At 36.9% G+C, this 24,233-nt stretch overlaps 2 protein-coding genes across 5 annotated transcripts in view; both read right to left on the bottom strand.

Moving 5' to 3' along the window:
- Positions 1 to 7,876: 7,876 nt before the first annotated feature.
- Positions 7,877 to 8,458, bottom strand: LOC145280344 (uncharacterized). The gene has a single exon (XM_080132114.1). The coding sequence runs from the start codon at positions 8,456 to 8,458 to the stop codon at positions 7,877 to 7,879; it is 582 nt and encodes a 193-aa protein (XP_079988240.1).
- Positions 8,459 to 15,411: 6,953 nt separating this feature from the next.
- The window catches only part of LOC145279961 (uncharacterized), a 52,206-nt gene continuing 43,384 nt past the window's right edge, over positions 15,412 to 24,233 (bottom strand). For 2 of the 4 annotated variants that reach the window (XM_080131565.1, XM_080131564.1), the window contains exons 2-3: positions 19,983 to 20,059; positions 15,412 to 16,137 (exon numbers count right to left, since the gene is read on the bottom strand). In XM_080131565.1, the coding sequence (XP_079987691.1) occupies positions 15,606 to 16,076 (471 nt within the window). In that variant the 5' untranslated portion in view covers positions 16,077 to 16,137; positions 19,983 to 20,059 and the 3' untranslated portion in view covers positions 15,412 to 15,605. Of the gene's footprint in view, positions 16,138 to 19,933; positions 20,060 to 24,233 lie in introns of all 4 variants that reach the window. The other 2 variants (XM_080131562.1, XM_080131563.1) reach the window with 2 other exon arrangements.

The following is a 24,233-nucleotide window of genomic DNA, read 5'->3' as shown; positions in this document are numbered from 1 at the left end:
TATATATATATATATATATATATATATATATATATAAAGTACTTCCTACGCGCTTCTCTTCTCGGGTTTTTTAACTACAAGTAACAAAGAAGTGTTCACTAGTGAGGAAGGTTTTTTTTTTTTATAACAAATGAATATTCCTCTATTAGTATAAATAATCACTAAACTATCGTTCTCGTTCATCTGGGACGTTAGAAAAGTCTCCTCAGCAGCAGTCAGCACTGGCAGCTACATTTTGGTAAGTTAGTCTATTATTACAAGTGTTCTTGTACGCATCGTCCCTCGATTACAGTAGACCCTTACGTCTCAGTAGCAATTTGTTTTGGTTTGAGCGAAGAGAAGAGAAAGATAAAAAGGGGAGAGGGATAAAAAAAAAAAAGGTAAAACTATACAAACACCGTGACAGCGAATTAACCCTAACCCTAACCCCTAACCCTAACCCTAACCCCAACCCTAACCCTAAACCTAACCCTAACCCTAACCCTAAACCCTAACCCTAACCCTAATCCTAACCCTAACCCTAACGCTGTCACGGTGTTTGTATAATAATACCAAAATATTTTTTGTGTGGATTTTGGTGTGCTAAAAAACGAATCCGCAAACCGTTTCCGTCGCAAAAAAATAGTTTTCATGATATGAAGAAATTACTTTTTCGAAAAGTGGGTGATCACTTTTCCATGTAAATTTAACTTAAAACGAGCACCCACTTTCTAGCCACCTGAGAGAGAGAGAGAGGGGGCATTTTTTTTGTTTATTGGCTAAAAAGGTTTTGTTTGATTTCTTTTGCATAGTATTAACCCCTGCACTCTGGGACTATTTTCCATTTCACAGCCTAGCCTTTGTGCGTCGACCATATGCGTGCGCTTGCACATACAAAATGGCCACCCATGATAACATATAGAATCACATGGTTTAATATTTGGAAAGCTACTTGTTTTTCGTCTAATTTTATTTTTTCGCCAATACTACACTGTGACGAGGCAGTTTGGTACGCGAGTGCACATTTAACAGCCTTTGTTTATGCTCGCGCATAGCGTAAACGACGGCTAGGCTGTGAAATTGAAAATAGTCCCAGAGTTCAAGGTCAAAAGACCGCAAAATTGATGTACCACAAGGTTCAGCAAGGATGAGGTGACCAAGGTAATCAGCCCTCAATCGATTTTGGTGGACGGTGTGCCTCGCCACGTGAAAGATCTGCACCCTCGCCATTATGTTGTTACATCGGAGGAAGAGGAAGAATTAGACAGTACAATGTCTTCTGAAAGGACAGAGAGTATGATGCAGGACGGTAGAGAGGATTTCGAGCCATATAATGCACATACTGAAGAAGCGGAAGAGGGACCAACTATCTTGCTTTTATGAAGGAGTACCCGACAAAGACGGATACTGCCCCCTGCCCTGATTGTGAAACACCGCCTATGGAACAGACTGGTGGCAATAACGGTGGTAATGAGGAAGATGGCAAGGAAGAAGTGCTGCCTCCGGTTCTTTGAAGAAGTACCCGACAAAGACAACTGCCCCCCCCTGCCCTGTTTCTGATCATGAGATCAGGGGGGAGTGTAGCAGAATTAGCAATAACCGAAATGAGGGGAAATAGAGAGCTTACCTTGGATACGTCTGTTGTGTTTCAGGCTGAGTGGAAGAGAGAGTTCCAAGATGGCATCCATGGGTTTTTAATAGTGTTGACCCCATGCAATTCTTGTAGAATTGGGTCTACTCTCGCGTGATTATGCAAATAGATAATTCCAGGCCGCTATAAAGGCAGGACGCTGGAAAGCAGTAAGGTGTGTTGGACAGATTGTGTGTAGGTGGTTCTGGCGATTGGATTGTTCTTTGTGACGAACCACGTGTCTGCGAGAAGCAAGTTTTTTTTTGTTTGTTTTTTTCTGCTTCTTTTTTTCTCTATGGTTATTACAGCCAAGAAATCCCTCTCTTCTAGAGGTGGGCGATATTATTTCCTATCTGTGTTCCTGATTTTTTTTTTTTTTTTCCTACTACATTTTGCTTCATAGACACTATCCTTGAGTGTCTAAGATCTCTCTGTACAGGGGTTTGTCACGACAATCTGGCATGAGGATATTTTTCCCTAGAAATAAACCTTGATTAAATATTCAAAATGACATAGTATTCCCAGTTCAAATAACACCTCATCGGTATGGCTGATCTACACTGGCTTTTATGAGGAATAGTGCATTTTCGCCAAGTGATGTTACTTCAAGTAACAACACGAAGCTGAATATTCCACCAAACTAGATGAAGTTTTGTTCTGGAATCCAGTTACACCAAAAGACCAAAAAGAAATATATAACATATCAAAATGGTCAGTTGTGGAGAGGAAAATTATGTTTTCAACTTCTTTACTAACTCAGTGTTTGTTAGATAAAGAACTTTACTTGAACATTCGAATATTTATGCATATTATATTTTACATTATATATCTTATATAGAGTTCAAGTGTTAGCATCAGGTAGAGGGCCCCTTGATTTTTTAGAATTTCGACTGAAGGGAAATGAAACAAAAACGTGAAAACCCATATGCATGTAAAATCTGTAAATCAGCATTTACAAAGAGTACAAGTTTAAATCGTCATATGATAGTACACACTAATGCATTCAAGAAGATGGAAGGTATCAGTAATGACAACAAATGCAGGTTTTTCCATACAGAATTGAAAAGAGTGAGTCATCTGATATCAAGTTGCAAGGTTCTTTTGGAAGACGGCCACTATACAGCGAGACATGATCGACCATCTGTAAAAAATTAAACATCCAGTGTAGCAGTAATTCCTGGGAACATCAACCTGAAAGAACAGTTGGAAATGACTTATATATCATACATTACGACTATGTAATCCCTACAGCCACCTACCTTGAAAATGCTGCTGTGAAACCTAACATAGTTATATGGAATAAGTCAGAAAAAGTGGCAACCTTGGTTGAAGTGAGTGTCCTTAATGATGGTGGTCTGAACAGAGCTGAAAGAGAAATACCAAGGTCTCATGTACGATATGAAAAGAAACTGGAATCTTAGGGAGTATCAATCATACCAGTTATTATAGGTGCCACAGGGATTATGAAGAAGATCCGAAGTTCTATCTAACTAATATTCCTGGTGAACCAAGTGTAAAAGAGGTCCAGACAATTGCATTTAAGGGAACAGCGAGGATACTAAAAAGAGCTCTCAGTTGGTTTCAATAAAAAGCAGGGCAATGTTGGCAGATGGTTTGGCTGCCCATACCCAGCATTATAATCTTCAAAGGAAAAAAATAAAAAGTGGCAAGGCGAGAATTTCAATGAGTGATAGACACTGTCTTCGAGTGTCTAAGTTTTCTCTGTACAGAAGTTTGTCAGATCAATCTGGCATAAGGATACTTTTTCCTACAAGCAAACCCTGACTAAATATTCAAAATCACATATCGCGACCCAAGTAAGATCTTTCAGTATGGATAACCCACGAGGAATGGTATGCCTTCTGCAAAAGTAACAAACACAAAGCTGGATAATCCACCAGATGAGATAAATTATTGTCCTGGAATCCAGTAAAACCAAGAGACCACAAGAAACTAAGATTTATAGATGAAAAATAAATAAAGAAATAATGCTCCCTAACTTGAGTAACTTACAACCCGTAAGAATTTATTACGGGTAAGACATGCATAAGAAAGTCGTGAAGAGTGGGGTCTTAACAAGTTCGTTCAAGACAGCGTTTCAGGTGTAAAACAACATGAAAGAGAGAGAAAATGAAAAAGGAGTCGATATCGCCACCTATGGGCAAAAACATGCAACTGCTGAAAATAAGGGGCGATAACCTATGTGTCTCTAGCTGAAAGTGTTGTGCATTGTGTTCTTGTGTGTGCTGCAAGTGAAATAAGGCTGGATGGTAATTTTGACAACACGTCTCTATAAAATGTGAAGTGTGCACATTGGATTTTGCCCGAAAATAAACATTTAAATTGACACCTGAAAATATACTTGGAGGAAGAAACAGACCAAATTCCAAGGTCTCATGTATGATATGAAAAGAAATTGGAACCTTAAAGAGATTTCAATCATACCAGTTATTATAGGTGCCACATGGCTTATGAAGAACCTGAAGTCCTACCTAACTAATATTCCTGGTGAACCAAGTGCAAGAGGGATCCAGACAACTATGAGGATACTAAAAAGAGCCTTCGACTGGAATCAATAAAAAGCAGGGGAATGTTCGCAGCTTGTTTAACTGCCCCATACTGAGCATTACAATCTTAAAAGAAAGAAAATGAATAAAAAGTGAAAAACCATGTACATTTTCACAGAAACAAATTTAAAACCACATATGTTCAAGCATTGCTAAACATTTTTACAAATGTTAAGTATGCAGTTGTATATTTCTCACATTAAAAACTGTTCTTGTTGTTGTTTTTGTCTATCTCTGCCCTTGTGAAGAGGAAAAAATATATTAGAATGTTCTTACTCATGTCCACATTCTTTTTTCTTTTCTGACAAGCCTCATGTTTTTTTGTTTTTTGTCTTGTTTTTTAGTTAGTTTATCTGTGTGATAAATAGGACAGGAGAACTGAGTGAGCTTAAAGTAAGCTTTATTTCACTAAGAACAACGCGGAGAAGCGAGTCCACGTGTTCTATATTTCGTACATAGGATAAAAACTAAAGGGAAATAATTCGCTTCCGGTAAGGGAAGTAATTCGCTTCCGGAAGGCATAGAAGAGAGTTCTTCTTTTGTCAGCACATTCTCCGCCACTCAGAGGAATCCGAGGACGTACGATGATCTTAGGATGTAGAGTTACCAGGAACTGCAGGAGCGGGTTTCTGTTTAAGCTGCAAAGCAAAAGAGAAAAGAAAAGTTCAAAACAGATAGTTTTCAGCTAAATATTGGGGGCTTCGACGAACTCTAGTAGAGCGTCGAAGATTCGGCACCTCATTGTCCTCCGATGATCTCCTCTGTGGATCGTCTGATTGGGGAGAAGTAGGAACCGAATTCTCGAGGGGAGAGTTTTCGTGCATTCGTGGCAGGGGGTCCGAATCGGGCTGCTGAGATACGTCCTGTAGCTGTTGGTTCTCCGGCACGGGATCTATTTCTGCCTCTAGAATGCTCGATCTATCACCCAATGGAGATAAGTGGCGTAGGGACACTGTCGTCTCCCGTCCGTTATTGAAACGGATATGAGCATAGCTAGGATTGACTTCAAGTAGGTCTACAGGCTCGACTAGTGGCTCGTATTTGCTCCCGCGTACATGCCGCTTTAAAAGAACAGATTTAGCATTTGTTAACCAGGTGGGCATAGAATTCCCAGTGGCTGATTTCCTTTGGAAATTAAAGAGACGTTCGTGAGGAATGCTGTTCGTAGAGGTGGAAAGCAATGAGCGGATGCTGTGGAGGGCTACATCTAGCACATTTTCCCAATTTGTAACATGGAGATTTCTTGAGCGTAGAGCTAGACTCACTGTTTACCAGATAATACCGTTATATCTTTCCACTTGTCCATTACCTTGAGGATTGAAGGCAGTTGTTCTGCTAGTAGCAATGCCACGAGAAAGTAAGAATTCTCTTAGTTTGTCTGACATGAAGGCTGTTCCACGATCAGAATGTACAAAGGAAGGATTTCCAAACATGGAGAATAAGCTAATTAGGTGTTTTTGGACAGTAGCAGCTGAGATGTCGGCACAGGGGAAAGCGAAGGGGAAACGAGAGTATTCGTCAACCACTGTCAGAAGGTAACGGTTGCGAGAATTTGAGGGTAACGGCCCCTTGAAGTCCACGCTTATTCTTTCGAATGGTTGACTTGCTTTAATGAGAATCTGAGGTGCCAACTTAAATAACCTAGGTTTTACTTCAGAACATACCTGGCAAGTCTTCGAAACAGCTCTCACCTCCTCCACAGAGTACGGCAGATTTTTGGTTTTGATGAAATGTAGCATCCTGGTTACTCCCGGATGGCATAAGTCTGTGTGTAATGAGTGTAATTTGTCAGCGGAGGTGGCGGAAGAACAAATTCGAGACAGAGTGTCTGCAGTAACATTTTGTTTCCCTGGTCGATAGGCAATATCATAGCTAAAACAGGCAAGTTCTAACTTCCATCTTGTTATCTTTTCATTTTTTATTTTGCTCTTTCCTTTAGGGTCGAACATAAAAGAGACAGACTTTTGGTCAGTGGTTAGCTTAAAATGCTTCCCGAGCAGTAAATGTCGCCATTTTTGGATCGCCTCCACAATTGCATAGGCCTCCTTTTCCACTGAGGAGTGCTTTTGCTCGGCGGAGGTTAATGTTCTGGAAAAGAAGGCCACTGGCCGAGAGTTCTCGGTCAGAGAGGCAGGGATGGCATGTTCCGAGGTATCAGTTTCAACCTCAAGGGGAAGAGAGGAGTCTATGGCTACTAGAGAGGATTTAGCAATATCTTTCTTTAGGTCCCTAAAGGCGTCGGTTTGTTCCTTAGAGAGGGGAAAGTTGGTAATCTTAGTTAGGGGATGTAGTTAAATATCCACTTTGAATAGTGGGAGAACATTCCCATAGCTCGTCGAAGAGAAGGAGAATCCTGAGGGACAGGCAAGTCCATCAACCCTTTAAGCCTGTCAGTGTCTGGTTTTACCGAACCTTTGCTTATTGTATAGCCGAGCAAGTCTACTGAAACAAGAAAGTAGTGACACTTGCTTTCATTCAGTGTCAGTCCATATTTCTCTACAGCCTTCATAAAACATTTTAAATTAGCATCATGATCTGCCTGATTTTCTCCACAAACTGTAACATTGTCGATGTAGGCGAAGGTTCCTCGGAGGTCTTCTCGTTTGATGATATCGTCGATTACTCGTTGGAAGCTAGCTACTCCATTGGTTACTCCAAACGGAATTCGCCGAAACTGGTACAGGGATCCAGAAGCTTCGAAGGCTGTGTATTTTCGTTCTTCCGGCTTGATTGCAACTTGATGATAAGCACTAGTTAGATCAAGAGTGCTAAACACTTGATAAGTGGCAATCTCATTTACCATGTCCTCCATTCGAGGAAGAGGATAAGCATCTAGGAGAGTGAAACGGTTTATCGTTTGAGAGTAATCCACAACAAGTCTCTTCTTGTGATTCTCAGGAGTCACTACGAGCGTTTGGGCTCGCCATGGAGATTGAGAGGGCTCTATAATACCTTCCTTTAGCATGCGGGTTATTTCCGATTTAATAAATTTGGCATCTGGTAGGGTATGTCTCCTGGATTTAACCGCAATTGGGCGACAGTCTGGGGTTAAGTTTGTAAAGAGAGACGGGTAAGGGACATTTTTAATGGCGGTAAGCCCACAAACAGTGAGAGGGGGGAGGGGTCCTCCGAAAGGTATTTCTACCAACGAGTGTTGGTTCAGAAATGTATGTCCGAAAATTACATCACTGCACAGGTTGGCCATAATCGATAACTTGACATTATCGTACTCCCTTCCATTCAGACCCAGAGATACAACACAATGAACGAGAGTAGAGGACGAATGAGAACTGCTAGCCATCAAAATCTTCTCGGAACTTGGCAGGACCGTTAACCCGAGTACCTTAACTTTGTCAGGATGGATAAAATTTTCTGAGCTCCCAGTATCGATGAGTATCCTCATGGGTTCACCTTCGATTTTTCCCCATAAGGACGAACGAGAGAGACTCTCCGAAAAGTTAAGAGAAGGAACTGACGAAGCAAGAAGAGACTCACCTTAGTTTATAGCAGCAGCAGCAGCAGCCGTTGGCGATCTGCAGACACGAGCGAAATGACCTTTCTTCTTACAGTTTTTGCAAAAAGAATTTCTGGTGGTGCACCTCGCCCGGTCATGCCTTGGGTTTCCACAGAAGAAGCATTTCTGTCCTGAGAGTGACGCTACTGTGGGTTGCTCCTCGCATCTAGACTGGTTGTCGTCTTCTTACGTTCCGACTGCAGATATCGACGCAGTCAAGGAGTCCGACTGAGTGTACGATGACAACTGTTTTTGAGCTGTCTCGAGCGTGAGAGCCTGGTCGAACACAGTATGCAGGTCGAGTTTCTTGTTCTCCAGGAGCCTCTGTCTGATGGGGGATGACTCGATTCCGTTTATGAATGCATCCTTGATGTATTCATCCCTCGCTTGTCTCGCCGACACAGCCTGAAAGTCACAATCCTTAGCAAGTTCTTTTAAGGAGTGTAAATACTGGTCCACGCTTTCGTTTCTTTGTTGACGACGAGTTGCCAGTAAATGACGACAGAAGATGCTATTTTTAGGTTGAACAAAAACCTCTTGTAGGGTGTTCATAGCTGTCTGGAAGTCATTAACGTCAGAAATGTGTTTATAAATCGCTGGAGACACCAGGTTGATTAATAAATTGAGTTTTAACTCGTCTGTCAGTTGCAGACCACTAACCGCCTCGATAAATATAACAAACGACCTCTTCCAGTGTCGCCATATATCGGCTGCGTCTGCCTTTGTGGGTTCCAAGTCAAGGCGTTCGGGTTTCAGGTACTTCTCCATAGTTCTTTAGTTAAATAAATTGTGATAAATAGGACAGGAGAACTGAGTGAGCTTAAAGTAAGCTTTATTTCACTAAGAACAACGCGGAGAAGCGAGTCCATGTGTTCTATATTTCATACATAGGATAAAAACTAAAGGGAAATAATTCGCTTCCGGTAAGGGAAGTAATTCGCTTCCGGAAGGCATAGAAGAGAGTTTTTCTTTTGTCAGCACAATCTGCTTCTCTGAATTTCACTTTGTGAAATGCTAAGATGTCAAAATCTATTACTAAGCAGATTTCTTTTCTTTCTTGTTAGTTATTTTCACGCCAAGTTGTCTTGTTTAAATAAATTTGTATGTTCATACCTCCATGGGTCATTGTGCCTTACTATATTCAAATACTGGCTTCTGTACTATTTGTTTGTAGCATGCGCTTGCATAGTTCATGGTCCTACCCCGTAGGCAAGGATTCTGAATTCGAACCTCACCCAGGACACATATTTTATTCTAATTGTGTTCTACTATGAACCTTAATATTTCAAATTTAACATGTTAAAAGAGTACAAGTTTAGTCATATGGTAATACATACTATGTACGACATTGCATATTGTTAAAACACTTATTAATGTTTTGTATGTATTTAAGCATTTTAAAATAGCACAACTTGAAATAGTTGTATGAAAACACATTATGTACAACATGAGAAAAAAAAAGTAGTTTAATATTAAGAAACAAAAACAAGTAGAATAATCTCCATCGCAAAACTGGCCATTCAGAGACACGAGTTTCAAACCGCTTTGAACTCATCAGTAGAACATATCCGAACTCCGATTTCAGTTGTACTGATGAGCCCAAAAGAAACAAAATTTTGAAGCTAGAAATTCAAGGATGTGGTGTTTATGGTTTATCTAGACTGTGGTATTACCTGATTGTGGAAATAAGTATTTATAACTAACAGGGAGACCCGACGTTGCCTGGAATTGAATGATGATCAATAAAACTTTCACACTCCTATATTTTTATTGTCATCAATCTCGATGAAATGGTCCATTTTTCAAACAAATCGATTGATTGGCTGCTCTAGTTGGGGGCCTATTGCAGTGTATAGGTAGGAAACTTCCTATCAGTGACAGTCCATAATACATTGTCGTCTATATTGCACTGTACAGAACCTACTGTTGATTTTATAAAATTATTTGTATATACAATGGCTTAAATTGAGTTTAAAATACAAAAGTAAAATATCCTGCTTCAACTGTGCTTTAAACAGAAACATTCATTTCGAACGCGTCCCTGTCATATCAAAGGACCTTACTGTTTGTATGGTGATAATGGTTTGAATTTATGTTTAAAATAAAAAATCAAGTATCATGATGCAATTGTGTTTTAAACAGAAATATTCATTTTGAATGCGCCCCTGTCATATCAAAGTACCTACTGTCGATTTTATATGGACCTTTCAGCTGTCTGGTAATAAAACTTTTCTAATGCACTTGTGATGTTAGGCTGTATGAGGTGTTAACTTTGGTCCAAATTGTCTGTTCCTTCTTTCATTGGAATATACCGATTATCGATACTTATTGAAGACATTCCAATACAAAACTTATCTAAGAACACTGCTATACACATAAAGTACCTTCATGTGAAATTTCATAAAACTAGGGCCAGCCGTTTTCGAGTTCATAGGAAACAAACTCACACACAGGCACACACAAAAGTTCCTTTTACATAAATAACAGTAGAGATAGAGATTATATTAAAAAAAAAACAAGAGAATTCATAGGCACACAATATTAGAGGACTTGTAAAGAAATATATTATAAATGACTAGAGCTAGTAAAACAAACTCCATTATAAAATTGGACAAACATTTGGGACAAGACTGTCTTCCAAATAAGTGTGAAACGCAAAGCCGCCAGAAGCACACCATTGTAGATAACTGGAAGAATGATCCAACCAACAGCGCGCCAAATATTTTTTGGGTGAACTGCCCCAAGAATATATAAATAAGAAAGACCCTGTAGACTTGCTTAAAGAGAATTGTTCCTCTATGACCAGAAGAGAATAATAATGGCTGCCCAAGCTCAAGGCTTAATGAGCAATACTCTTAAAGATTAATATCAGTAATGACAAGAATTACTTTTATTAATGTTATTTATGTATCAGTTTAGCATTTTCAGAGAGTAGACTTTTAGTTAAATGATAACGCATACTATAAATAAGCAAAGAAATTGGAATCACAGAAAAATCTTTATCGTTTCAGTAACCATACGGATAACAGGGATCATGAAAAAAGAATTTCAAAAATTACCTAGTGAATACACTCGGTGAACCAAATGCAAGAGAAATATATATATATATATATATATATATATATATATATATATATATATATATATATAGTAATTTATAAAATATATATTGCGATTAAGCTACACTGAATATTCTGCGTTTCATCCATAAGCCTGACGAATCCTATAGTGGATGAAACGCAGAATATTCAGTGTAGCTTAATCGCCATATATATTTTATAAATTACTAACTAGCTCTACCTACGTATTGAGCACTTTTGAAGTAAATACTTAAAGTTTACGCATAAATCTATACTTTCGTATATTAAATTTATGTGAGTAAATGAAGTAGTTATATATATATATATATATATATATATATATATATGTATGTATGTATATATATATATATATATTTTTAGAGTTGTTGACTCTAAACTGATTTTTGTTATTTTTGTTATGAATGTTACAGAAATAAACTAGATATTCGAGAACCCACCATGAAATAACGATTAAAGAAGAGAAGCTTTGCTAGGGAAATATTAAAAAAAACAAACAATTCCCCTATTGTAATAGGACGGAACAAAGAGAACCAGACAGATCTTGGTAATCAATGCTCTTTGAAGAGATGTGTGTAGTATAACATTCTCACAGTAAGTAAATTTGAAACAACACATAGTATTCAAGACCCAAATAACATCTCCTCAGTATGGTTAACCAACATTAGTTATTACGAGAAATGGTACAAATTTTGCAAGTGATGTTCCCTCAAGTAACAGAACTAAGTCGGGTACTCAACTAGATTCGTATGATTTCCTATCTGGGAATCTGGTAAAACCAAGATACCACAAGAAAAATATACTATAACTTAATTAAATGGTCAATTGGGGAAAGGGAAAATTATGTTCTCAATTTCTTTACTTTACTAACTCAATGTTTTAGAGGTAAAGGAGAACTTTAATGAAATATTCAAATATTTATGTATTTTCCAGTGTAAACCTTGTTGCGAACCAGGATATAAAATACCCTAACTCGCTACAAGAAAAAATAATGAAACGAATTGAATGAAGGAAACAGAAAACTCAAATGCTGGAATAAAATAAACATGTCGTTTATTTTTTGTTGAGAAATGAAAGTGTTCGGTGTACACGTGTTCATTCAGCCGTTGACGACTATGTGCGTAGAAGGAAAGGGGAATACAATAGAGAAACGCATAGCGGCAAGCAAGCCTGTAGAAAGAAAGGGTTAAACTCAGTAGAGCATTGCGCACATGTCTGTGTCGATGGGCCAAAGCGAAGGGGAGATAGAGAGAGTAAGTCAATCCAATTCATGGAGAGGGAAAGCGTATTAAGTGTGCTTGTGCTTGCCCCACATTACAGTAGCAGGGAGAGGGACGTTAAAGTGTGTGGTCGGTTCGTCAACTAAGCAGCTCGAACGCTGGTCCAGACGAAAAAGGGAAGTTAACAGGTTTTGTTGACTTTTATACTGAGGTCAGTGTTCTGACTGCGCATGTCTGGCTTTCACTCTAAAGGAAGTGACGTTTCGCATGTGTGTGTACTTGTGCGCGTATGTGTGCGTATATGTGTCTACGTTAGCGTGTGTGTGCATACGTGCGTGTGTGTGTGCGTATGTGCGTGCGTACGTGTGGGTGTGTATATGTGTGGAAAAACATGTTCAAACAACCTCATCCTCAATGAAAAAATGACAAAATGTAAAAATAAGTGACAAACCATATACATATGAAAAGTGTGATACTTGTTTTATCCAGAAGAAAATAGTTTCATCTTATATATGAAAACACTTTATCTGTATGAAATGTGTGGATCAGCATTTTCACCAACATATGAATTCACATAAAAACACAAAAGGATAAAAACTATATTAATATAAAGATTGAAAAGAATGTCAAATAATAGTGTGTATGTCAACAATAATTCAGAATCATGTTTGCATATTTTATCACGTTAAAAGAATAAAGGGTCAGGCAATTAATTTTTAAGTCCATTTCCTTTCATAGCAGCCATCGTTTAGAAAAGGGATGATAAAAGCACAAACGTAGAGGAAAGCATGAATATGTGTTATTGCTGCAACCTACATCAATCATGAAAGCTACAGTACGGAAATTGTAGAATCGGGTTTCGCCTTCCTTTGAATACCCCATTAGAAACTATTTGCACACATCCAAGTCTTGAGTTTGGATACATTCCAACTGATAAGCTTAAACGCTAATAAATATTTGAGTCGCGGAAATAGCCACCAAAGCCGCTAGAAGTACATTATAGCAGGAACCTGAAAGAATAAACTAATCAATAACATGCCAGATATATTTTTTTCTGTGTGAATTGACCCAGGACTAGATAAAGAAGGCTATGTAGACTAGCTAAAAAGAGGCTCTACTGTAATGAGGGGAGAATTATAATCGTTGGCTAAGATCAAAGCTTGATGATTAATGCATTTAAGAAGATGCATGGCTCCAGCAATGACAGTAAGTTCAGGTTTTACCACACGGAGTATAGAGTGTAAGTCACGTGATATTTTGACAGCCCTATTTTTAATCGCACACAAGCATTCAGAAAAAAATTAAGTTTTTTTTTTTAATTATATTCTTTCTGTAAAAAAAGAATATAATTTAGAAAACAATAAAAAGAGAAACATTTTCAGACAGACATCCTGACATTATTTTCTCTCTCTCTCTCTCTCTATATATATATATATATATATATATATATATATATATATATATATATATATATATATACGGCACAATCATGTTGACCCACAGGTTCTTACCAAATCACCAAAGTTAAGCAACATTGAGTCTATCCAGGACCAGATGGGTGACCATTTTGGAAGGCAAGGCGCTGTATATACCGCGAGGTAAAATACCAGATTGAGAAACTGGCGCTGTCTATACTTCTCTCAGGGGTATATGGGACTCTCTTAAGCTGTGGTAGACGCCCCATCTAGTGATGGCGTCATGATAAAAATACCCTTGATAGCCCTGGCGAAGTATTCAGCTACTGAGAAGATTTGAATTCCACTACAAACTCGTGTAATGAGTTCAATCTGGGTTGCAGCTGTGCTGGGGATTATATATATATATATATATATATATATATATATATATATATATATATATATATATATATATACACAGGTTGGGGCAGAGCAACTTGCTAATTTAAATTCCAAATAAGCCAGCAATAAACAAGTTGATCTTCCCCACTCTGTACATATATAATGTGAGATGATGGATATAATTATTTCTATAATCAAGCAACACTGCAGTGCACAAACCATGAAAGCTACAAACCAAAAGTCTTAGAATTGAGTTTTACCCGGCTTCAGATGCATTAGTGGTAATGCTTTATTTTGTGTTACTTTAATGTATTTGTTTTATGTACTGATGAGTTAAAATGAGGGTGACACACAGGTGTAGGACTTCCGGTCTGTGGCTATTATGTTTTTTGTGAGCAGTAGCGTCGTGTTATTGTGGAAATAGTTACATATAATCATATTACAAAGAAACAAAATAATCAGTAGTCATAAAATATTAAATGACTTGAAGAGAAAGAGCATTATTTTTTAATCAATTAAATTTACTTTACATTTTACATTTTAGAAGCGTTCCATTCATAACAAGGGGAGGCAATCAGAGAATTTTTCTGTGTTTTGATCAAGTTTGTGAAACATTTTTGATAAATCAAACATAAAACAAATACATTAGATAAAATATTAATTAATAAAACATTTATTGAATTAAAATTTAGGAATGAATTAAAGCAATCATTACTTGAAAATGCGCGATTCTTTAAAATCAAATTATTTTGTAAATTAAGAAAAAATTAAACTAGTCATTATTTGAAAATTTATAGTTCGTATGTTATGCTTTGACAAAGATTCAATAACATTTTTGAGAGCCAAGCTGCTTCAAAGCAGGAAACATTCTTGAAATTTTGCTTTAAAAGGGGCAATATGGCAACTCAGGACAAAAATATAAGAATGATCTTACTTCGATGTAGCCTCGTTTTTGAATAACATAATAAAAATATATGAACATTGTTGTAATAGGTGGGAAAGTAATTTTGATACGCAACAAGTCTTTACCAAAAAAAAAGTCAGAAACATGTTACATAAAAAAGGGAACATTTGGAGGAAATAGGGTAAAATAAGCATGAACATTGTCTGCCAAGAGATACTGGACTGAACTATGCAGCATAATATTATTTTCTGAGTATTTATTAGTACTTATTAATTTATCTCATTAAAGTCAATTTTATATTTAAAATACAATAGACACTATTTTAATAGAACTGGTCATAAACTCATATTTACTGCATGTTATTGGTTTTCCTGTTGCAAAAATAAGGTTTTTGCACTATCTAGAAAAATGGTCAATTTTATCAAAATATATTTATTGATCAAATATATTTCTGATTCCATGGAGTTTCTATGTTCCCTGCTAGTATATATTATTTCATGAGGAAAACATATAAAACTACATTTAAAAGAAACATCCAAAATATCAGCGATCCATACATTAACTTAATCAAAATAAATAGTTCCAAAATAATTATATCATCTCACAATAAATTCATTTTAACTTCTGAGGAAACAGTGGTTTACAGGGAATACAGAGTGAAACAACAACGTTGTCGCACTAAAAAAAACAACACTGCAGCTTTATTTTTAAACTTTTATTGAAAAAAATCAATTCAGGTAACCTTATTATGTACTAGAACTGCCATCAGCCTCAACCACTGCCTAAATACAGGTCCCAGAACTGGAAGCATGCCTTTTCCATGCATGTTCCAGCAGGAGCCAGCAAATACTTGGCAGATGGCGGTAATCCAGCTGGTTTTCGTGTTGTGGGAAGTCATGTTGGTGATGTTCTCGAGATATGACCAAATGAAGTAGTCCAGCAGGTTCCGGTCGGAAGAGGAAAGGGGCCAATAAGAGACGGGTACAACATAGTATTACTCCTTTTGAAGCCAAGACTGAAGTGTTGTGGGCTGGCACCGAGTCCTGCTGCCACGCCCAGGGTCTGCCAGCAGCCATCTGATTGCACCAGGGGATCACCACACTCTTCAGCACATTCAGCTATACTTTCAAGCCAATTTCGAAGATGTGAGGTGGTATGATGTAGCTTTAACTTAAAGCCACACAAATGATGATAAACATAGTCGGAAAGCTTTTCATCATCCTTGTTATTCGTGGCAATCCAGCGATGCATTTTGAGGGTGCTAACAATGATCCTGTTGTCATAACTTGGATCAGTGGAGAGCATTAGTTGTACAGCAGTGCATCTCTCATCTCGCTTGTTGAACATTGTGTCACTTTCAGGCATGACAGAAAGCTCCTATCACTCTTGCAACTTGTACATAAGTGGGCAACTAGTAGATGGTTTGCTACAAAAAAGAAAACAAGTTTTCATCAAAACTAAAATAAAATCATGTCTATTCTAAGGCGACAATGTTATCATTCTACAGTGTAATAATAATTTAAGAGATGAAGATGAGTAAATTAGATAACATATCAAATCAGCTTTTTACAAATTGAAGTAGTAATTTTGTCGGTGACAAGACTTCATCATTGAAGCCAATAATAAATAATTTGAGCATTTCTGGGATCGAGGGTCTATTTTTTTACCATTGTTTTTCTTTTCTGACATGAGCATAGGTCAGTAATTAATCTTCTGATAAATTAACAGAGACACAATAGGGTTGCTTGCTATATGCCTCAATGTCAAGAAGCTACATAAGAAGTTATTGACAGGTAAAATCTGCTTGTGACTCTTGCTAGCAGCTCTTGGGGAGACTTGTAGTTAATCAATGCAGAAAAAACAGGTGCTATTTTGTTTTTTGTTTAGACTTCCAATGTCTTTGCATGTGTCTTTTTAAATGGGAACCGTCTGAAAATGCTGACCCACACATTAAACAAGAATAAGGTTTTTCTCCTGTGTGTATTCTCATGTGTATTTTCAGGCCATTGGAATCTGAAAATGCAGATCTACATGCCAAACATACATAAGGCTTTTCACCGGTGTGTTTCCGCTTATGCCTTTTTAAGTTATAATTCTGTGAGAATCTAGCCCCACATACATCGCAAGAATAAGGTTTTTCAACAGCATGTATTTGCTTGTGTTTTCTCAAGCCAGAACTAGTTGAAAATCTGGACCCACATATTTCACAAGAATAAGGCTTTTCACCCGTGTGAGTTCGCATGTGTTCTTTTAAGGCAGAATTCTGCAAGAATCCTGAACCACACACTTCACAAGAACAAGGTTTTTCACCAGAGTGTATTCGCAGGTGTCTTTTCAATTGAGAACTTTCAGAGAAAGATGCTTCACATGTTTCACAGCGATACAATTTTTCTTCTGTATGTGTACGTAAGTGTCTTTTCAAATACGAACTTCGTGGAAATGTAGTCCCACAGATTCCACATGAAAATGGTTTATCACCAGTGTGTATTTGTACATGATTTTTCAAGCTGGAAGAATCTGAAAATGCTGAATCACATACTTCACAAGAGTAAGGTTTTTCCCCAGTGTGTGTTCGAATATGCCTTTTTAAGTGGGAATTCTGTGAAAATCTGGTACCACATATTTCACAAGCATAAAGCTTCTCACCTGTGTGTGTTCGTAAATGTCTTTTCAAGTTAGAACCCTCTGAAAATCCAGATCCACATATTTCACAAGAAAAATATTTTTCACTGTGTTTCATTTTACTTCAGTCAAAGTTATCAGGAAATGGCGCTAACACTTGATATAAGACACATGGATATTCGAATATTACACCAAAGTTCTAGTTTACCTCTCAAACATTGATTTATTAATAGTAAAATGTCAAGAACCATTTAAATATGTTCTTATGGTGTCTTGATTTAAATTAGATTCCAGTCTGGTAGAGTATCCATGTTCAGGTTGTTACAATAGTCAACACCAATTGAAGAAAGAAGTTACAAATAATAATTTTCATCTCCTTAATTGACCAGTTATATACGTTATGTTATATCTTTCTTGTGTTCTCTTGGTCTTATTGGATTCCAAGACGAGAATTCATTTAGTCTGGTGAAGTATCCAACTTTGTGCTGTTACTTGAGGTAACATCACTTCCAGAGCACCATTCCTTGTTAAAGCCAGTGTTAGTGATACTGAGGAGATCTTACTTGGGCTACGAATACTATGTGATTTTGAATATTTAGTCAGGGTTTAGGACAAAGTATCCTCATGCGAGGTTCTCCTGACAAACCTCTGTACAGAGAGACTTTAGACACTCTGGGACATTGTCTAGTAGGCATTCAAGCTTTCGCTTTTTGTTTTATTTTACTTCAGTCAAGTTTACATGGGGCTAACACTTGAACTTTATGTGAGATACATAGGTATTCGAATGTGTCATTAAAGTTCTCTCTCAAACACTGAGTTAGTAAAAAATTGAGAACATACTTTTCCTATCCCCCAATTAACTAATTTTCATACGTTGTAGTATATCTTTCATTTTGGTCTTTTAGTGGTACTGGATTCCAGGATGAGAATTTATCTAGTCTGATAGACTTTCCAGTTTCATACTACTACGTGAGGTAATATCACATAGAGTAAGTGCACCATTCCTTGTAAAACCTAACATGGGTTAGCTATGGAAAGGCGACTTTATTTGGGCTGCAAATACTATGTGATTTTGAATATTTAGTCAGGGTTTACTTCTAGAGAAAAGTATCGTCATGCCAAGTTGCTCTAACAAACCCCTATAAGAATTACTTTTAAATACAAATCCACACATTTCACAAGAAATAGGTCTTTAGATGTGTATTTTTAAACTATCTTTTCTGGTAAACACAAATAAACATGCTTCATAAGAATATGTTGGTTCTCCTATATTGGTTTGCATGCTTTCTTAAGCCAGAAGTGTCTTAAAACTCAAATCTCAAATACAATAAGGCTATAATGTTACATGTTTACAATGTAGCAAGAAATTTAAGAAATGGAAAGAAAATAAACTTGGCGTTTCAGGTTTTAACAAAAGTTTTTTATTCCTCATTCTCCGGCCATGCATGACTTCTGGTCTTGTCTGTGATGTCATTCATGTCTCTAATGTGATCGTGATCATCAGTCTACACACTTTCTTTTTATGTTTTTACTTTTTCCTTGCTGTAACGTCACTTCGCACATGACTTGGTCATTTGCAGGCAGCTGCAATATGTGTATCTGTGCTGTTACAAGGATTTTCTCATTTTGTTCAGTTAAATTAGTTATTAACAGTCATATGCTGACACATTTCTGAGGATGATACTTAAGATTACATACTTCTCAAATTTGGAGGGAAATCAAGTGATGTATATGCTCATAGGTGTGCATTAGAATTATTAGAATCACCAAAGTTAAGCAATGTTGAGTCTGGACAGTACTGAAATGGGTGACTATTTGTGAATTCCAGGTGCTGGATGTACTCTGTGTTTAATCCAATATTGTTTCCAATCATCTTGCACTTCTCCTTGTCATTGGACTCAAGCAGTGCCGATTTAGGAGAGGTGTGATTTAAATATTTATTTAAGAAGAAAAATCACAAATTTTACAGAATTTTAGGGTTAAAATTATATAAAACAGGCAACTAATTCTTTTTAAATGTGGCATGAGGCCAGAAAGGGTGTGGGAGGGAAGATGGGTGTCGGGGGTCGTCCACTTGTCTATTCCCTATCACTAGTTGCAATCACCACAATACCGCATTCACTCTAGGAGCACCAGATGACAATATGTACAACTTTTTTTTTTTTTTTAACAATAAAATTATATACAATGGCTTTTCCTTTTTTTTTTTTTTTTTTAAATAAAATATATAATGACTTTATATTTACAATGAAATAATGACAAAATGGAAATTGTGATGTGTATGATATTATGTGATTTAGGCTTGTACAACTCTTGCCTTACAATTACACACGCAACTACCCTTACAAAGGGTATTCATTGTCTCGAGACTAAACGGGGGTATCATTTGAAAATGCAGATAAGGTTTATTCATTCCTTCTAAATGCTAACATGTAGAATTCACTTTTCTTTAAAATTGTTTCTTTGTGTTCTCAGAAATAACTGTTCTGTAGATGAATTAATTCATTCTTCGTGATAATTTAATTATTCAAAAATGCTTATATAACAAACATGAGGTTTATTGCATTGTTCCTTTATAAATGCTAATATGTCGAAATCACTTTTTAGCAGGTGTTTCTATGTGTTTCTTACATTATAAAAAATACTAACACATTCATTTCATAAGATAAGGAATTCTCTTAAATGTTCTTTCTGTGAATTGGTGAACTCTTCACTGTAAATGTTATCTGGAAAGAAATAAAAAGTATTAGATATTACATCACAAAAACGGGTATCACTAGGGATTTTTTCATCCCTTAAACAAGCTGCACAAACAGTTTCATAATACTAACATGAACGAGAGATGTATTTGTATGCAAATGATTCAGCAATACATGTTGTACTAATTAATAAGGAGCATTTTGTATGCAAATTCAGTTTTGTTGAAAGCTGTTCCATTACTTACTAAATCTAAACAGCAGGTGAATGTTTTTCAATCTTACAGGGTGCTTTAAATAAATTTCGAAACTTTTTTGTACAGGCATTTAAAATTGTTGTAGACCAGTGAAAATTCAGTATGTTATTGCTATACATCTTATGCTATCACCGCAACCAATTTTTATAACTGAAATGAACAGCTACAGAAGAAATTGGAAAACTCTGTTAAAGCCTACGGCATTGGAATACACCCTAAATTCAGCTGGTGAATTTAAAAAATATAATTTGAACCTGGGGATATTTTAGAAAAACGATATGCAATAAAAGATTGTTTTAAACCTGGAAAAAATGCCACAGAAACGTATGGAATGCTCCAGACTGTTTTTGGAAACTTTGCATAAATCAAGCATCAGCTTTTAAGTGGCATAAAAGATTAAAGGAAGGCATGGAGTCTGTGATGGAGTATAAGAAATAGAGGAGTAAGAAAGTCAGAACACCAGAGTTGATTGGTCAAATAAAGAATTTCAGAGATATGAACCATCGTGTATCTATAGAAACAATAAGTGCACAGTTTGAAGTCAGTGTGGGAACTGTACACAATTATTCGCGAGGAACTAAAGATGCAAAAGATTTGCAGGAAGTTTATCCCAGGGGTGTTCAGAGATCAGAAATATGTTGTCATAACAGCAAAGAAATGATCAAGCTAACCAATTCAGATCCTGCAGTTCTTGATGCTCTGGTGATCTGCAATGAAAGCTGGATCTACTGCTATGACTCAGAGATCAAAAGGCAGAGTTCCTAATGGAAGCATGCTGGCTACCACAGACCCAACAAGGTCAGATAGAGCAAATCCACCCATAAACTTATGATGATTCCTTTTTTGATAGCATGAGCATGTTCTGCATGCACTGAGTTCCCACTGGACAGACAGTCAACAAGGAATGCTATGGTGAGGTTTTAAGGAAGTTCAGGAACAGATTCTGTCAGAAAAGGCTCTTCAAAACGGGTTAGTGGCATTTCCACCAGAAATTTGCACCAGTCAACAACTCCATCCTTGTTACACACTATTTGACCAAGATGGGCATCAAGACAGTTCCTTTACGGTTCCTTTAGTCCAAACCTTGCTCCCTGTGACTTTTGGTTATTCCCTAAGCTCAAGGAAAACTTAAGAGGCTGTCATGAGAAAACTGAGGAGATGAAAGAGGCTATGATAAGGGTCATTGATACACTCACATAAGAAGACTTCCATGGGCCTTCCATAAATTGTTGGAACGGTATAGTAAGTGCATTGCAGCTGGAGGAGATTACTTTCAAGGGGACTAGAGCTTCATGTCCATACGAAATAAAATAAAAATATCCATACGAAAAAGTGTGAGATCTTATTAAAGGTACCTCATATATAATAAAAAATTCATAAATAAATCAAAATATTTAAATTTTACATTATAAGAATATTCATTGAGCATTAATTGCAATTTTAGGTTGCCCTAATTATAATAAAAAAAAACGAAATGAAACTTTACTAAATGAACAAAACATATTTTGTAAAATTTTTATTTTGAAAGTTTGGACCCTCACCTCCAGTCATTCTTGGTTACATAATAGGCAATCACCTAGAGATAGTATTTCGAAAGAAGCACTAGTAATTTGATTTAGTATCTTCATAATACACCACTCGCCCAAATTTTTTTCTTGCTATTCCCTCTTGTTTCCATCATATTATTCTCCAATTTTTTTCACTTCTAATCTGAATGTTTTAAAAGTTGGTGTTGTTTTTTTACTTATATATATATCGACCATAATAGTTAACTGCAAGAGAAAGCCAGTGGATACAAGATCCCACTGTGCCTTTGTGGATTACGAATTAAGATTACTCTTTAGAGTTTGATTCACTGTCCACTGCCCTTCAGAACCAAGGAGTTAACTCTACATACATCATCTTGCTGAAAGACCTATGCAGTGGGGCTATTTTAAAGCTTCATCATGACAGCAACAAGATCAAACTGTAGAGGGGTCCAGCTATAAGTGTGATTCCTCCCACACATAACATAGCAGCTGACTCCTTTTCACTGCAGTCCATACATGGCAGCTCCATCCGCATGTTCGGTACTCATCACTCACATTTGACCTTGGACTCAGTCAACGTTTTTTTAGATTTTTATCATCATCAATGTGAAGACACTTAACTTGGCGCAAACTTCCTTTCACATTTTAATCTCAATGTTGACCTGATGAACCATCATTTATCTGACATGAGGACATCTCTTCCTATCTAATGCAGTATCCTTTCTTGTGATACACAAAGCATTCTCACAGCAACTCTATCAAATACAGTTTTTGTTAACCTGTTGAAACAGTTTCCTGTGCTCACCCAACCATTTTCTCACACGGAGGATATCAAGCATAATGTACACCACCATCACATCTCGTGGTGCTCCCTTGCATGCCAAACCTCACCGTTTATGCCCAGAAAATCTGGTTCTTGCTTACTCAGAATTTCAGTACATGATGGATCTCAGGATGATATGGCTATCAAATAGCCCATGGTCATTTCCACCTCATATGGTTCCCAAGACATCTAAGAGAGGCTAGAAACCTTGTCGAGACTAATGCACTTTCAACGCAGCCACTGTTCCTGACAGATATCTGATTCCACATTTGTACGATTTTTCTTCTTTGTTATCTGGTTCTAACATGTTTTCACGGATTGACCTAGCCAGTGCCTACAACCAAATAACCGTCAAAAAGAAGAAGATATTCCTAAAATAGCAATCTATACTTCTTTTGGGCTGTATGAATTCACATGTCTACCTTTTGGATTGCATAATGCAGCTCAAGCTTTCCAAAAGTTTATTGAAGTACTTTGCAAATTAACCTTCATTTTTTTCATATATCCACAACATACTGATCGCAGGTTCCTCCCAGCAAGAACATTTGGCTCAGGTAATTGAGATTTTCCACTACTTACAATCCTTCAGATTAAAAATCAATGTTGTTAAGTGCAAATTCGGCAATCATTCTCTTGATTTCCTTGGACACTGAATCAATAAATCTGGATTTATTCACTTTTCGTCAATAATGCAAACAATCCAAGATTTTCCTGTACCCACCTCTTTGCATCAACTACAACGTTACATTGGACTTGTGAACTCTTATCATTGTTTTATTACTAACTATTCAAATTACTTATCTCAGCTTACTGAGTTGCTGCACACGGGTACAAAACCTTGTCTCTCATAGACAAAGCCCTGGCATTTTTTCACCCTTCCAAATGGGCTTCAAATCCAACCCAACAGCTAAACTTCTTTCAACGAACACTTCTGACATTGCTGTTGGAACTGTACTCCATCAGTTAGTGCATGGTCAAATTCGACCACTGTCCTTCTTTTCGGCCAAGCTAAACACTTTCCAGTGTAAATATAGTCATTTTGGATGTGAATTACTCGCTATGTATTTATCAGTAAAACATTTCTGTTCCATGTTGGAAGAGAGATAATTCACTATTTTCACTGATCACAAACCTTTAACTGCTTCCTTCACATCATCTTTTTCGAGGAAACATAATCTGAACAAATTACAGCAGATAGATTTTGTTACATAATATTCTGCAGATATTCAATATTTACCTGGTGAATGAAATGTTGTAGCTGATGCATGCTCCTGTGTTTTTATAATCTCAACCACTTGAATCAACCACTGGACTATAATTACATTGCCCTGGGACAGGATAGTGATACATCACTGTTTGACTTCATGTCTACTTTAACTATTCTACTGAAAAAGGTACCAATTCCATTTTCAGAAAAACTTATTTGTTGCATATCCAAGATCTTACTTGCTGGAAGAGAATTTTCTTGTATTTTCACAATTTGATGCACCTTTGAAAATGCACAACAGTCAAATTGATAATTACCTGTTTTCTTTGGTTTAATATCAATATGGACATATGCCAATGGACCCAGTATTCATGCATTCCCTGTCAGA

This window comes from Euprymna scolopes, chromosome 7, assembly GCF_053919585.1.
Source record: "Euprymna scolopes isolate OS-2025 chromosome 7, ASM5391958v1, whole genome shotgun sequence".
Lineage (NCBI taxonomy): Eukaryota > Metazoa > Mollusca > Cephalopoda > Sepiida > Sepiolidae > Euprymna > Euprymna scolopes.
The sequence above is the reverse complement of the archived record's forward strand: the minus strand, read 5'-3'. Positions and strand labels throughout refer to the sequence as shown.